The sequence below is a fragment of the Lissotriton helveticus genome, chromosome 1_1 (assembly GCF_964261635.1).
Source record: "Lissotriton helveticus chromosome 1_1, aLisHel1.1, whole genome shotgun sequence".
Taxonomy (NCBI): domain Eukaryota; kingdom Metazoa; phylum Chordata; class Amphibia; order Caudata; family Salamandridae; genus Lissotriton; species Lissotriton helveticus.
This window is the reverse complement of record NC_136057.1, coordinates 2,145,989,432-2,146,003,461: the sequence shown is the minus strand read 5'-3', so window position 1 is coordinate 2,146,003,461 and position 14,030 is coordinate 2,145,989,432. Positions and strand designations below refer to the sequence as shown.

The 14,030-nt window shown below is 39.3% G+C and overlaps 1 protein-coding gene across 5 annotated transcripts in view; it reads right to left on the bottom strand.

Annotated features, from left to right (window-relative positions):
* Nucleotides 1–463: 463 nt before the first annotated feature.
* Nucleotides 464–14,030, bottom strand: part of LOC144776709 (retinol dehydrogenase 8-like) — a 234,220-nt gene continuing 220,653 nt past the window's right edge. For all 5 annotated transcript variants that reach the window (XM_078659282.1, XM_078659283.1, XM_078659281.1 and 2 more), the window contains 2 exons: nt 13,319–13,502; nt 464–1,020 (listed from right to left, as the gene is read on the bottom strand). In XM_078659282.1, coding sequence (XP_078515408.1) covers nt 787–1,020; nt 13,319–13,502 — 418 coding nt within the window. In that variant the 3' untranslated portion in view covers nt 464–786. The remainder of the gene's footprint in view (nt 1,021–13,318; nt 13,503–14,030) is intronic.

Genomic DNA, 14,030 nt, shown 5'->3' with positions numbered 1-14,030 from the left:
GAATTAACACTGGAACAGTGACATGCACTGTCACTTGTACGGGGAGACCTACACACACTTTTTCCTGATATGGGGCACTATAATATACAGGTGGGCCTGGAAAATAGGCTTACAAGTGGGGCAACAAGACAGTGACCAGTGTACCGGAAGTTGTAGACACTAGGACATAGATATACAAACATGCATGCATATTGGAAAAGAGAGATACTGACTGCCAAACTGGTACAGAGAGACACTGACGTTGACACCATAGCTGAGACTCAAGAGCCTCTGATCAGCCTCGCATGGCTTTGACGGGAGGTGGAAATACTCAACTAGAAAAACTCAAAACTAGATGACAGTAGTCTACAAATGGACCCTTACCAGCATCAAGAACCCATGCAAATTGCAAAACGCTTCACTGTACAAAACACATTCGAAACACATATACTTAAATAAGGTGTATACACAAGGTTTTTTTGTCATTTGGGAACAATGAAACGTTTATTTATATTTGGAACAATAGTCGCATAGCATGGACACATTAAGCATGTATGTGATAGCCGAGTACTGTATAATAAACATTCACTGCAATGATAGTGAGGTAACTGGTTTTTGTACATTTTCACTAAATATCAACAAGTGAAAACATACAAATTCAAAAGTCTGTGTTACTGAGTACATCCACAAAATAACTGATAGTTTACAAAATTCGCTCCCACGTAAACATGGTTTCTCTTGAGTTAATGATGCCAAATATTTAGAATTGTAAATTAATGTGATATGCAAATATTTCTAAATGATTCCTCACTGTTTGGGTTTCCCCAAATCAAAGCTTTTTTTACTCCTCCATCTTAAAAGCTTGATGAAGTTAAGACTGGCATTGAACACTTTGTCATGCTGGAACACCATCTTGTAGAAAGTGTCAATAGGAAGGTCTCCATTTGGATCTGCATATTTCAGAGTCGTCATTGGTGTATACAGAGTGTTCGTCTGGTGGCGGAAAGGTGGACTCTCCAGGAGAATTATCTTCACAGTATGCTAGGAAAGAGAGAAACATAGTTTAACAATATGCCAACACCAATGCTACTTTCAAAGCGATAAGCAAGGCCTGTTGCATAGTGTTGTTAGTGGCGTTTCCTTTGACCGTTATAGAAGATGCAGGAGAGAAAAACTCACTATATTTAATATTCTCAACCAAGATATCAGTGAATCCCTCTACAAATAATAACATCTAACTTGGGAGGGGCCATTTCAGAAGGACAAACACCCAGCAGAATGTCTGCCAAAGTTCATGTCGGATGGGTGAATGGGATTACTCCTACCAAATGTGGGCTCTGAATATGTGGCTCCAAATTGGGGATACAGTGTAAGTACCTACATACCCAGTCTCCCTAAGATTCTGAGTGTGTTGGCCAGTATGGTAGTGATATTATGTTTACATGGCACACTTTACTGGTGGAATACCACCAGACCTGGTGATGGATCAGTCATACTAGTGCGGGTAGCTGATTAACATCTATTATGCCACCATTTTTAGTGCAGTTCCTTCCAAACTTTGGGTGAATGGCAGATTTAGTGGCGTTTCCTCCAGCAGCATATTCATCAAAATCAAAATCAGGGGCCTGCTGCCAGAGATAGAGATAGTAAATCTTCCTTTTTTGGCACGTATTCAGTTACCACCCTGAAACAGGGTTGAGGCCAAATTTATGAGTATAATGTTACTACTAGTAACTTTTCACAGATGGAATTCTCTTCCACCATGACAGAGATCTCCCTATGGTAAAGTAGGGGAAAATGTTAAAAAAAATAGTCAAACTATTTGTATGTTAAATAATAATGTAAAATAATTATATTTCTTTATTTTAAATGTAGAACACAATAAGAATGCTACAGCGCTATTAATTTAATTTTGAGCTAAATAATTCATTAATTTTAATGTATTACATTCAATTTAATTATTTTTAAAGATTTATTTGAAATAATCCATCCTAAAGTAAAATGTATATATTTATGTATGTATTTACATTTACATAAAAATTAGATATAGAATTAAATTGAAATTAATGTACTATAATTTTTAAAACAAAATTACATGTATTTCTAAATTCAAATGTTATCAAAAAATATTTATTTTGTATTTAAATCTAATTTTTTAACATTAACTTATATGTATATATTTTTACAAGCCAAAATAAATTCATGGATTTAAACATTATTTCCATAGAGGTTCTATTTTCGGCCCCAGTCTCCATTATTTTTATGTGAGTCTGTTGCAGTACCAGTGTTGGCCATGTGGGGTGCTGGACTTACTCTAGGTCTGAGCTAAAGTACATTTACTACTGTTTTGGATCCTATTTAGCTGTGGTAACTTTAGAAGTGCAGTTTGTGTTTAGCAATAGACTAAAGGGGAGATTTTCAAAAAAGTTATGCAACTCAGCTCAGCCCCTCGCGAGGCTGCGCTGTGGTGACAGGTAGCGAGCAGGAGAGCACCATATCTTCAGAGATATTTGTGACGCTAAACCAGCGTAAAAGGTTTGAAAATCTCCCCCTAAATCTTTTGTGGATAGGTGTCTGTCCCTAAACCCCTCCTCAAACCCCTTTGTATTTCTCCATAAACCCCACCCATTTAGAAATAAATATTCTCCTTTTTCGAGCCACTCCCCGGCCCATCTCACATTTACTATTAAGTAGTAAACTGACTTGTGCGAGGATCTCCGGATAGGAGAGGTGGAGATTTCCACTCATAGGGTGTGAATTGCATAGTGATGGGAATACGTCTTTTGATGTCCTGATAAACAGGCCCCTTGCATGCTAGCTCAGATATACAGTGAATGTGAATGGACTATACAAAGAGCTTCAGAATAAGGAATGTAAGGAAAAACTGTAATAAGCCCTCAAAATGAGGACTGGGGGGTTAAACAGTCGTGACACACTCAGAATGGACAATTAGAAGAGAACCACTAGACAATATGATTGCAGGAGCTACTTCGAAGGAAGAGGAGGAAGGAAGGCAAGCTATGCGGGAAATATGGAACCCTCAGCCAGATTTACTAACATTGAAGTTGTAAAACATGTTTGCAAACTATGTTCCAACTTTTTGAAAAACTAATGAGATCTTGTGAACTGACCTCTAAACACTTCGGGCTGATTCACAGAACTAATCTGAGATAAAATCCTAAACCCACTACTTTTGGTATTCACAGAAGGCATTTAGTAGTAGTAAAGTTAGGACTCCTAACTTTACTACTACTAAATGCCTTTTGTGAATACCGAAAGTCGTAAAGTTAGGATTTTGGGCCATATGTATCAACATACCCTGTTGCGATTTCTAAATAGCGATTTTTAAGGAATCGCTATTTAGAAATCGCAAAATGGTATGTATGTAGAAAATCGCTATTTTTTAGCGATTTCTTAAAATTCCTTAATTGCGATTAGCAAATTGCTAATCGCAATTAAGGAATAATTTCCCATTCATTTCTATGGGCCAGGAGGCCCATAGGAATGAATGTGAAATTATTCTCAATTTGCGATTCGCAATTTGCTAATCGCAAATTGAGAATAATTTCAAGGGTGCAGGGGTGTCCAAAGGACACCCTGTTGCACCCCTGAAAGAAGCATGGGTGCACATGTGGTGCACATACATGCCCTTGGGGCATGTATGTGCATCACATGGCACTTTGAAAAATGCAAAAAGTGGCATTTTTCAAGGAAATCGCAAATTACCACCAACTTGAAATTGGTGGTAATTTGCGATTCCTTAGGGACAATTAGCAATTTTGTTTGCATCATACATTGCATTTAAGGAATCGCAAATTTTGCGATTCCTTAAATGCAATCGCAAAATAAGGAATCGCAAATTTTGCGATTCCTTATTTTGAACCACATTTTGCTTAATACATTCCATTTAGCTAATTCGCATTTGCAAAGGCCGAAATTTTGCGAATTTCGGCCTTTGCGAATGCGAATTTGCTTGATACATATGTCCCTTTATCTCAGATTAGTTCTGTGAATCGGCTCCGAAATGAATATAAAGGAGGTAGGTCGCAAATTGTGACATACTCCTATTGGATGCCGTCATATGGATGGCTGCCTGCTAGTGTCAGCAACTCATCACTTCTGTGACAGCATTTAAATAAAGACAACTTTTTTGTTAAATGCACACCGTTTTACTTAAATAAAACAATGCTGCTTTTAAAGAAAAACTTTTAGTTTTCTTAAAATGTTTGTTTGAGAGTTGGTAGTGGTCTCCTGGACCCACTGGCGCCTTCCCAACAATTTTTTGTGTGTAATATTCACAAAGGTCCCCGGAGAGATCCGTTTCTGAATGAGTTACCATCTCCTTTGACAAGTCTGTAACTTTCCAGTGGTTTCCGACTGAAACTGCAGTCGTAAACTATTGATACATTGAATTGTGAATCGCAATTTGGAAGGTATGCCATAAATGAGCCCCTTCCAGATTGCGATTTGGTATCCGTTTTTTAAACCCATTTTGCAATTTGGCCACCATTTATCACATAATGGGTTTACTAAATAGTAAAAAGGCAATTAGGGGTTGCAAACCCTGTGATTTAGCGAATCACAGGTTAGTACATATGGCCACTCTTTATAAGAGGAGAACGAATGGAAAGAGTAGGGTAAGGAAAAAACATTTGCAAGAAATAAGTATTTTAAATGACATTGTACCCTCAAAATAGGATCACAATTTTGCAGTTTGCAGCACCTTAAATCCTGGTTTTCAAAAGGTAAATATTTTAGCAAAATAATTCCAAAGGGAGAAAGAACTGGAGTGCCATGAAACATGAGAATGATACACAATTCACGAGTTGTTGCAAAATCGCCTTCCTAATCAATATTGTTTAGCCAATTTGCGAAGCACCTATTAGTACATGTGCCTCATTGTAAATTGCATTCCCATCCACAGATTAGACGGTTTGTAAATTGCACATCTCTGCTTTGCTAATAGGACTAGTATATCTGGCACCAAGCATTCATTACGTGATATGTGCAGTAAATGCAACAGAGGAAAAAATGAAAGAGGAATTCGCGAATATCAGCAGGAAGCTGCTACAATCGAGATTTATAGATGCACTATAGGATTCTGCTAAGCTGAGTGTGATACACAAGGAATGGCCGAATGCTCAGATGGAGCACAGAGCTTCCTAGAAAATGTAAATGAGAGGAAAGATTAGATTGGACAAAGGCGGGGGCGTGGCTTAGCGCCCGTCGGAGATGGCGGCGTTTGTGTGAGCGCTCCGCTGTCGCTGGGGCAAGCAAGCGTTTCACAGACCTAATTCTTGCTGGAGCGCCGAAATGAACCTTCGGAGGGCTCCAGGAATGCTTTGGTATCCATTTCGCCGCCTTTGATGACTCCCCTCTCTGTTTTTCGGCAATTTCTTTCGATCGCGGCGTCATGACGGCCGCGACCGCCATTTTGGACCTCTGAGGAGCGCTTCGCGAGCAACGCTTTCCTAATAACAACGACTGTGCCTGCACGTCTCCTCTTGCCTTAAATAAGGTTGGCCTTCATTTCTTTCAGTAATGCCTCTAATATACTTTTACCACTTCCACTTTCACAATACGCTGTTTTGAGGTGTTTTTCGATTCAGCAGCCATTTCGCATTGCATGTTCCCTATGAAGCTTCAATGTTGTGATCAGCTGAACTTGCCAAAGAGCCTCTCTTTCTTCACATAAAGCTGACTTTCATGTGTTTTTTATGACTTTCGCCTCACGCCCTCATATCGCAGCAAGATTTGCTTTTCTCAAGTTTGGATGACCAACATATTTACCTCTAACGTTCCTCCGCATGACGCTTCTTTTTTTTTCCTTCCTCTATTCAATACTTGTGCAGTCTTTATTGACTTTTCTCGCTACTTGCTGATAGCCTCACGATTTCAGAATTCCTAATGTTATTTTCTCTCTCCTGTGGGGATCTTTAACTCATGGATAGAGGCGCAACGGTTCGTGCTAACAAGGCTCCACGCCGTACCTTTATCAAAAACTCAAAAGTATTTTCTGAACTGGCTCATTTGGAAGCCTCTCGGACATCTGTTCTCCACATGTCGCAGTCCAGCGCGGAACATCCTGTGCAGCCCTCAGGGAAAGCCACCACAAAAAGGCTCAAAAAAGACCCTCCTTCACCGTCTAATTCCTCTTCAACCGTATCCATGGAATTATTATTGGAAGAGATACGAGCCCTTCATCCTTTTATGGAAGAAACCAACGCTAAGCTGCAAGTTCTAACGGATAACTGGTCGCAGATGGACCCCAGAGTCACGTTGGTGGAGCGCAATATCTCCTCTCTCCAGGAATCATCCTCAAAGGTCGCTCATATTCATTCGCAAATCTCCTCTCTCCAGAAGCAGGTCGAGGAGCTTGAAAACCAAAATAGGCGTAACAATCTACGCATCTACGGCCTATTGGAGGGCTGTGAGGGGAGTGATCCTATTGCCTTCTTCAAGACCTTTCTTCCCAAACTCCTGCATTTACCAGAGGACACTTTGCTTAACATACAGCGTGCCCATAGGCTTGGCCGCGCTCCTTCACCTGCTTCCACGTCTTCAAGACCCAGAGGCGTCATCATGTATTTCTTGGAATATACTGACCTCCTTAAAGTCCTCTCAGCTGCCAGAGCTTCCCCTCGACTTACATGGTCAGGATCCACCTTATTTTTTGCGCAGGATTACGCTAAATCTACAGCTAGCCGCCGCTCAGCTTTTTTGGAAATGAGGCCAGAATTGCGTTCCATCGGCGCTAGATATGGTCTCTTTCACCCCTGTTTCTTCAGAGTTACTCACAATAATAAGACAACGACTTATGAAGATCCTGTGCGACTCCGGAGCTTCCTGAATTCCTGCAATGCAGCCAACATGGACACCTCTGGTTCCTCCTCCGCTTTTCCTCCATGACTTTCTTGAGTTTCTGTTATTCTCCTCCAGTTCCGTTGGTTCATGCTAGTTTTGTCATACCAGTTCTGTTTTTTTCGTAACTCCCCTTGTTTATCCCTTCCTTATATTTGTACATGAGGTTTTCTCATGTAACATTCTCATTATGTATTACTCATTATTATGTCGTCTCCTGATGTTTTTCCTCATGTCTCCACAGAATTCGTCTTTTGTTCCGTGGCGTTCCCCCGGCTTGACGGCCCGCTGACATTAGATGTCCTGCCTTCTCCAGTTGGCTCTACCCCCCTCAACCTTTCGTCCGCACTCCCTTCTGATTGTCCTCCCTCGCTTCCCTCCCTTGTAAGTACATTCTCCTCCTTGCCTAACATGTTTGCCTTTCCCTTTCTCTTGCTTTCCTTGTTTTTCTCCCTACTTACCTTTGGTTCGCAGGTGTCACCTTTCTTCTGCTCTTTTCAACATTTCTACTACTCACTCTCTTTGTATATTTCCTTATTCTCTGATTGGGTTTTCTCTATTTGTTTGTCTATTTGGATACATTTTATTATAGTCTTCCTCATCTTTGTCTCTCGCTTTTATTCATATTCTTCTTTTTTCACTTTCCCTATTTCTCTCTATTTTTCTCTGCTCGTACTTCTATATTTTCCTTTTTCTCTTTTCTTCTTGTTCATAAATATACTTTCTCTTTGCTTAGATTATCCTAGCATGTCTCTATACCTACTTTTCTCTTCTACCTTTCCTTCCTTTCTCTATTCTCCTTTCCTCACTTTTCTTCTTACACTTCTCTCTCCTCTCTTATTCCTTCTCTCCTTCATTTATGGTACTTATGATATTTTTTTTTGTTTTACTCTGCTGTTCTCGTGAGCTTCTCTTTTGCATTTATTTCTGGTTATCATTTTCTTTTATTTTGTATATTATGTCATTGAAAATTATTACGTGGAATGTCAAGATCATTAATTCTCCAATCAAACGACAAAGACTCTTGTCTCATTTAGCTAGATTGAATGTGGATATTGCATTTTTACAAGAGACTCATTTATCTGATACTGAATCCGTTAAACTTAAAAGAGGTTGGGTGGGTGAGGTTTATTACTCCCAGGGTGATGGCAAACGAAATGGAGTAGCTATTTTGTTTCGGAAAACTCTCTCCTATTCCCTAATTTCTCAGGAATCAGATGTTGAAGGCCGGTGGATACATGTTAAACTGTCTCTTAAAGGTGTTCCAATTTCTCTTCTAAATGTATATGCCCCTACTGGTGGCGATCCTGCTTTTTGGCATGACTTTTCTCACCATATCACCAGATTTGTTGATGATAATTTCATCTTAGCAGGTGATTGTAACCAACCTCTTGATCCCTTCCTTGACAGGAATTCTAAAACTCCCTACATCCCAAATAAGTACCATAAACTCTTCGCTCAAGCCATTTCTCAACACAAACTTATTGACACCTGGCGCTTGTGCAATCCATCGACAAGAGAATTTACTTTTTATTCCCCTTGCCATCACTCCCAATCTCGTATTGATTATATTTTTGTTACTCACAATATTGCCCAGACTCTTACTAATGCCGAAATTGGCCCGATTCTTCTCTCAGATCATGCCCCTACTTTAGTGCATCTTGATATACTTTCTAAGCTTGCTGGCCCTAAGAGGTGGCGCTTTAACAATACCCTTTTGTTGGATCCCAAATTCACTGATTCCTTCACTGCATTTTTTGACAATTTTTGTTTGTTCAACGACACTCCATCCATTCCCAAACACACCGTATGGGATGCTTTTAAAGCTGCGGCTAGAGATTTTATAATTGGATATGTGGCAAAGAAAGGAAAAATTGCCCGCAAATTTACTACGGATCTTCTTCGAGATATTAAGAAATTGGAGCACGCTTACTTTACGTCCCTTTCACAAGACAGTTTAACAGCCCTGGTCAACGCCAAAATGAAATTTAACGCAAAATCTACAGAGGATGCTTCCTTATATTTATTGAAATCTAGTGCAAAGTTTTATGGAGGTAGGAATAAAGCCGGGAAAATCTTAGCCAATTATTTGAAAGTTAAGCATAACAAATTGAACATTGAATCCATATACGACACTCACTCTATCCTCAAGCACAAAGACGCAGATATTCTCACTGAATTCTCCACTTTCTATGAAACCTTATACTCCTCTGAAAACCAACCCTCCTCCCAATCTCTTGATCATTTCTTCCCAGCCATACATAAACCTGACCGTTTTCCCCTCGATCTCTCTCACCTAGAACTTGACCTTTCTCAACAAGAATTACTTACAGCACTCCACACTCTCAAAAAAGACAAAGCTCCTGGACCAGACGGCCTTACTGTTGAATTTTTCCTTCATTTCTCAAAGCTCCTCATCCTAAAATTACATTCTCTCATAGACACTTTTGTTACTTTGGGCGCTTCCTCAGGTTCTTTCTCCGATGCCCACATCTGCCTTATACCCAAGGAAGGAAAAGATGCTCATTATTGTAAAAACTACAGACCCATTTCTTTGGTCAATATTGACTATAAGATATTTGCTAAGTCACTTGCAACGCGTCTTGACCTTCTACTCCCAGCTCTCTTAGGACAGGAACAATCAGGCTTCGTCAAGGGTCGATTTATCACTGATAATACAAGACTGTTGTTTAATGTACTATCGAAATCCCATAACGTACCCCATCCCCTTGCAGCAATTGCTCTAGAGGCTGAGAAAGCATTGCGTGGACTTATCTTTTTCATACCCTTAAATGGTTCGGTTTTGGTCCCAAATTTATTTATTTGATTTCTTTACTGTATTCTAATCCCCGAGCAGCAGTTTTCGCTAATGGCCTAGTCTCTCCCTTCTTTGACTTAGGGAGAGGTGTGCGTCAGGGTTGTCCTTTTTCCCCTTTTCTTTTCAATCTGGCTTTAGAACCTTTCTTGTCCAAACTTTGCCAAAATCCCAATATTCATGGCTTTCAAGCTTTGGATTCTCAAATTAAGCTCGCCGCATATGCTGACGACATTTTACTTTTTATCTCCAACCCCGCTGAATCTATCCCTGCATTCCTTGCAGAAGTCAAAGATTATTCCCAGATTTCTGGGTATAAACTCAATAATGATAAATGTGAGATCTTACCCTTGACGAAGTACACCTTTAAGCCCGATTTTAGCACTTTCAATTTTACATGGAGCTCTTCACATATTAAATACCTTGGCCTTCACATTACCCCCTCTATTTCAAGCACGGTCTCTCTCTGTTTAAATAAATGTATTAAAAAATTAACGGACTTAACATCTAGGTGGCATCCTCTCTATCTGTCATGGTGGGGTTGCCTGGACACAATCAAAATGATGTTATCTCCTATAGTCCTTTACACTATTTCTAACATCCCTGTCTCAATTCCTTCTAAGTTTTTCAGGAAAATCAACTAAATTCTTATATCCTTTCTTTGGAGTAAATAAAAAACCCAGGATGTCTTTAGTTAGGCTTATACGCCCCAAATCAGAAGGTGGAGTTAACTTCCCGGATTTCCCAGCATACCACAAGGCGTTTTTGCTGCGACAAGCTTCCTTCTGGTTGCAAAATTCGATCTCTCCCTGCCCCTTGTGGGCTAAGCTCAAACGCCTCTTTCTTTCACCCTTTTCCCTTGCTGAATATCTTTCATTCTCGCGTAAACCCTCTTCTATTCCCACTCCCATTCACAAATTCACCGCTAACCTACTTCTATCCTCTCTCCTGCTCCCCCTGTGACCGTTGCTGATTTCCTCACCTCTATCATCTGGCATAACAGCTCCCTCTTAATTCACAACAAACCCTTTTACTGGAAATCGTGGCAGACCAAAGGATTAACATGGGTCTCCCAATTATTTTCACACTCTTCTATCATTCCCTTCTCTACACTTCGTACTGCCTATGGTATGCCTGCCTCTTTTGTCCATAAATACCTTTTTCTGAAAGCAACAGTAATGGCCACTTACAATCGTCTCCTGCTGACCCCTCTTTCTTCTCCTCCTTCACCCACTCCCACTTCATTACTTCATTCCTTTTTGCGTACTACTCCTAAAGCCTCCTCAATTTACAAACATCTTCATACCAAAGATATCCTTAGACCCAAATCTAAAGTGGAAGAATGCTGGGAACATGATTTTGTTACTTCCTGGCCCATTCCTTTTTGGGATAAGATTTGGAATAAAATTCGCAAATCTTCTAGAGCAGCGACCTTGACACAATCCTTGTTTTTCATTTACAACAGACTTCTTTTCACGCCATTTGACCTCCATAAGCGCTTTCCAAGTACTCTACACATCTGCTGGTCATGTTCCTCCCCGCAAGCAACTTTATTTCATATGCTGTTCCTATGCAAACCTGTTCATGACTTTTGGCTGCGAGTTTGGGCCCAAATTAATGTTATTTTCCATACACACATTTCCTTTTCATACACTAACATTTTTCTAGGTAGTCTATCTCCTTGTTGGGAGAATATGGATCTTAATACTAAGATTATTGATTTATTGTTAGCCGTTGCTTTTCAGCAGATTACAGTTAACTGGAAGGATTTCTCTAATATTTCCTTTAAAGCATGGTGGTATAATGTTTGCCATAATCATAGATTGGACGCTGCTTTTGTTTTTCCAGCTCATATGGCAGCAAAACGTATGGATTTATGGCTTCCTATTACACTTTATCTTAATGTGTGTGCTAAACGTTCATTTCACCCACGTCCCACACAACAAGAAGTCTTAAAACCTCCTTAAATGTCCTCCTCATTCCATTTTTTCTTCATTATCAGTTATGTGGATTTCCTTTTGTATAATCATATTATTGCAATTACTGTTTCCACTGTATTTAGTTTTTGATGATCATGATTGGATTTTCTTCTTGTTTACACTTTTTATTATGCTCATTATTTACTGATGTATCTGTATTTTATACTATTTTTTGAATCATATATTGACACCTTGTTCTTTTCTCCTTTTATCAAATAAAATTATTTTTTTAACTTAAGATTGGACAAAGGCATAGTGCTGGTACCCTTAGTAGCAACAGTGCAGCTGCAGAACGAAGCCACATGGAACTCATTTCGATGGATATAAGTTACCAAGGATTTAAGGTCCACAATTGAAGCAGCTCTGCTGTGTTCATTATATTTTCTCCTATTCCTTCATCCCATCCACCCTATATAAGTGTGTAACACAAAGGGACTGGAGGAGAAATGTAATAATAATAAGAAAATAATGCAGATATACTAACATGAAGAAATAAAGCGCAGTCTTAAACGATAATTAAAAGTGCGTTTAAAATTTGGAAAATATAGTTCGCAGTTATACTTAACTGTGCTTGGCCTAACTAGCTGATGAAGTATTATTTTTGCACATGTTGATCCAATTGAAAGTGCTGATCTTGAACAAAAAATTTATTTTTCCTGACCTTCCCGTGGACATGTATTTTTTCTAAATGAATAATAAGTTGCCTAGATTGTCATGTAAATCAGCCAATGTTGCTACTTACACAATGATCACTTTTAAATGCTCCAAAGAGCGACAATTGTATATGTCTTTTATTATATGTAATCTGTAAATACCAATAAAAACATTTTTAAGAAAAAGAAATGTTGTTTAGAATGATAGATATGAAGTTTCCCTTATGGGGAAGTAGTTTTGAATACGAGAACAACTGCCAAAAACGTTAAACAGGACATTGCTCATTGATCAATTTATAACTGCTGAGTGTACAGCTATTGTGTGCCCGGTGAGAAGACGAGGAGCAATCCTGTTCCCATGAAGAGCTTTGAAAGATGGTTGGCTGGCTGAAGAAGGATTACCCTGAGAATAGCAACAGTGATGAAATGTGATGTCTATATTATTGCGTGTTCCTAGAGTAGGGGCAGATCTGCTTTTATCCCTGCCATGCCACAGACCCTTTATCTACGTTGCTTTGAGATTCTACTGAGTTTTTTTGAGCCTCTCTATATGGGAAGTTCTGCTTTGATATATTTTTTTACTTTTACGCAGAAGCTTTATTCTTGTTTTCACTCTCTATTTACGAACTCGTCAGGAGTTCTGACTGAACCTTTTAACAAATAACAAACTCTAATTATTGACTGAATTAATACTTTGTTTGTGAATATATTCCGTGTTGTGCAGCTCCTGGTTGATCTTATTCAACGTCAAAGGTATGTCAACCAAACAGCAGGGATTTTGCTCAGACCAGGTGATATTATACTTTTGCAACCCTATATTTTGACTGATACTCCCTGCTTCAGCACTACTTTCAAACACAGTAGGTGTCAAGTAGGTGTCCACTGTCTGTACAACAAATAAGAACTATAAAACACACCAAGGTGTGTAATAACATTTTAAAAAGATGCAGAAATACGCCATACAATCACTACTACCTTTCTAATATTATATTATTGTAATATTTTAACAAAACTACAACATAACAACATACCTCTGCCACCTCTTCGGGGCTCTGGCCCAAGCTTTGGAATATCTGCTTATAATTCTTCAAGTAGACATCAGTAAACATGTCAGCTGTTTCTTTGTCTGCTGCAGAAAGGTCCATTTTCATTCCATCCTCAAAAACTTTCCGTTCAAATTCAGTGACCACAGGGCCGGGTTCAATAAGGCTAATCCTATTAGGAAGGCGACAAATAGCTTTAACTCCCTGAATTTATATTTATGGCCGCTTGCAATTGCAGTTAGTACACTACATACTCAAAAATATGACTTACTTCATAGTAATAAAAATTATGTCTGTCAATTGGTGAGAAATTAACACAAGGTAAGAGGATAAATGAAGGCTGATCCAGTAAAAAATATATTTATCCTCCGGCGTTCACTCTAGCCACCAGAGAGCTGGACTATGCAGTGAGTGCTATTCTGTACCAACTGCCACTGGTGGGGCGGCTTCGCTGAAGACACTGAACGTTTTACCAATGGATGCCATATTTTCTGCGCGTACTCTGCAAATGCGTTTTGTTCTCTAGAAATAACCTCCCAAAGCGAGAGTTTGTTTCTTAAAAACAAAAAAACAATGACAGTGACGTGCAGAAAATTTTCTCACATTGCGGTCCCTGGTAGGGAAATCCAGTGACAGTCGCTCATCCAAAATATGGTGGGGTTACTATGACTATGATCTGGCTGTCTAGCGGCAGACTAGC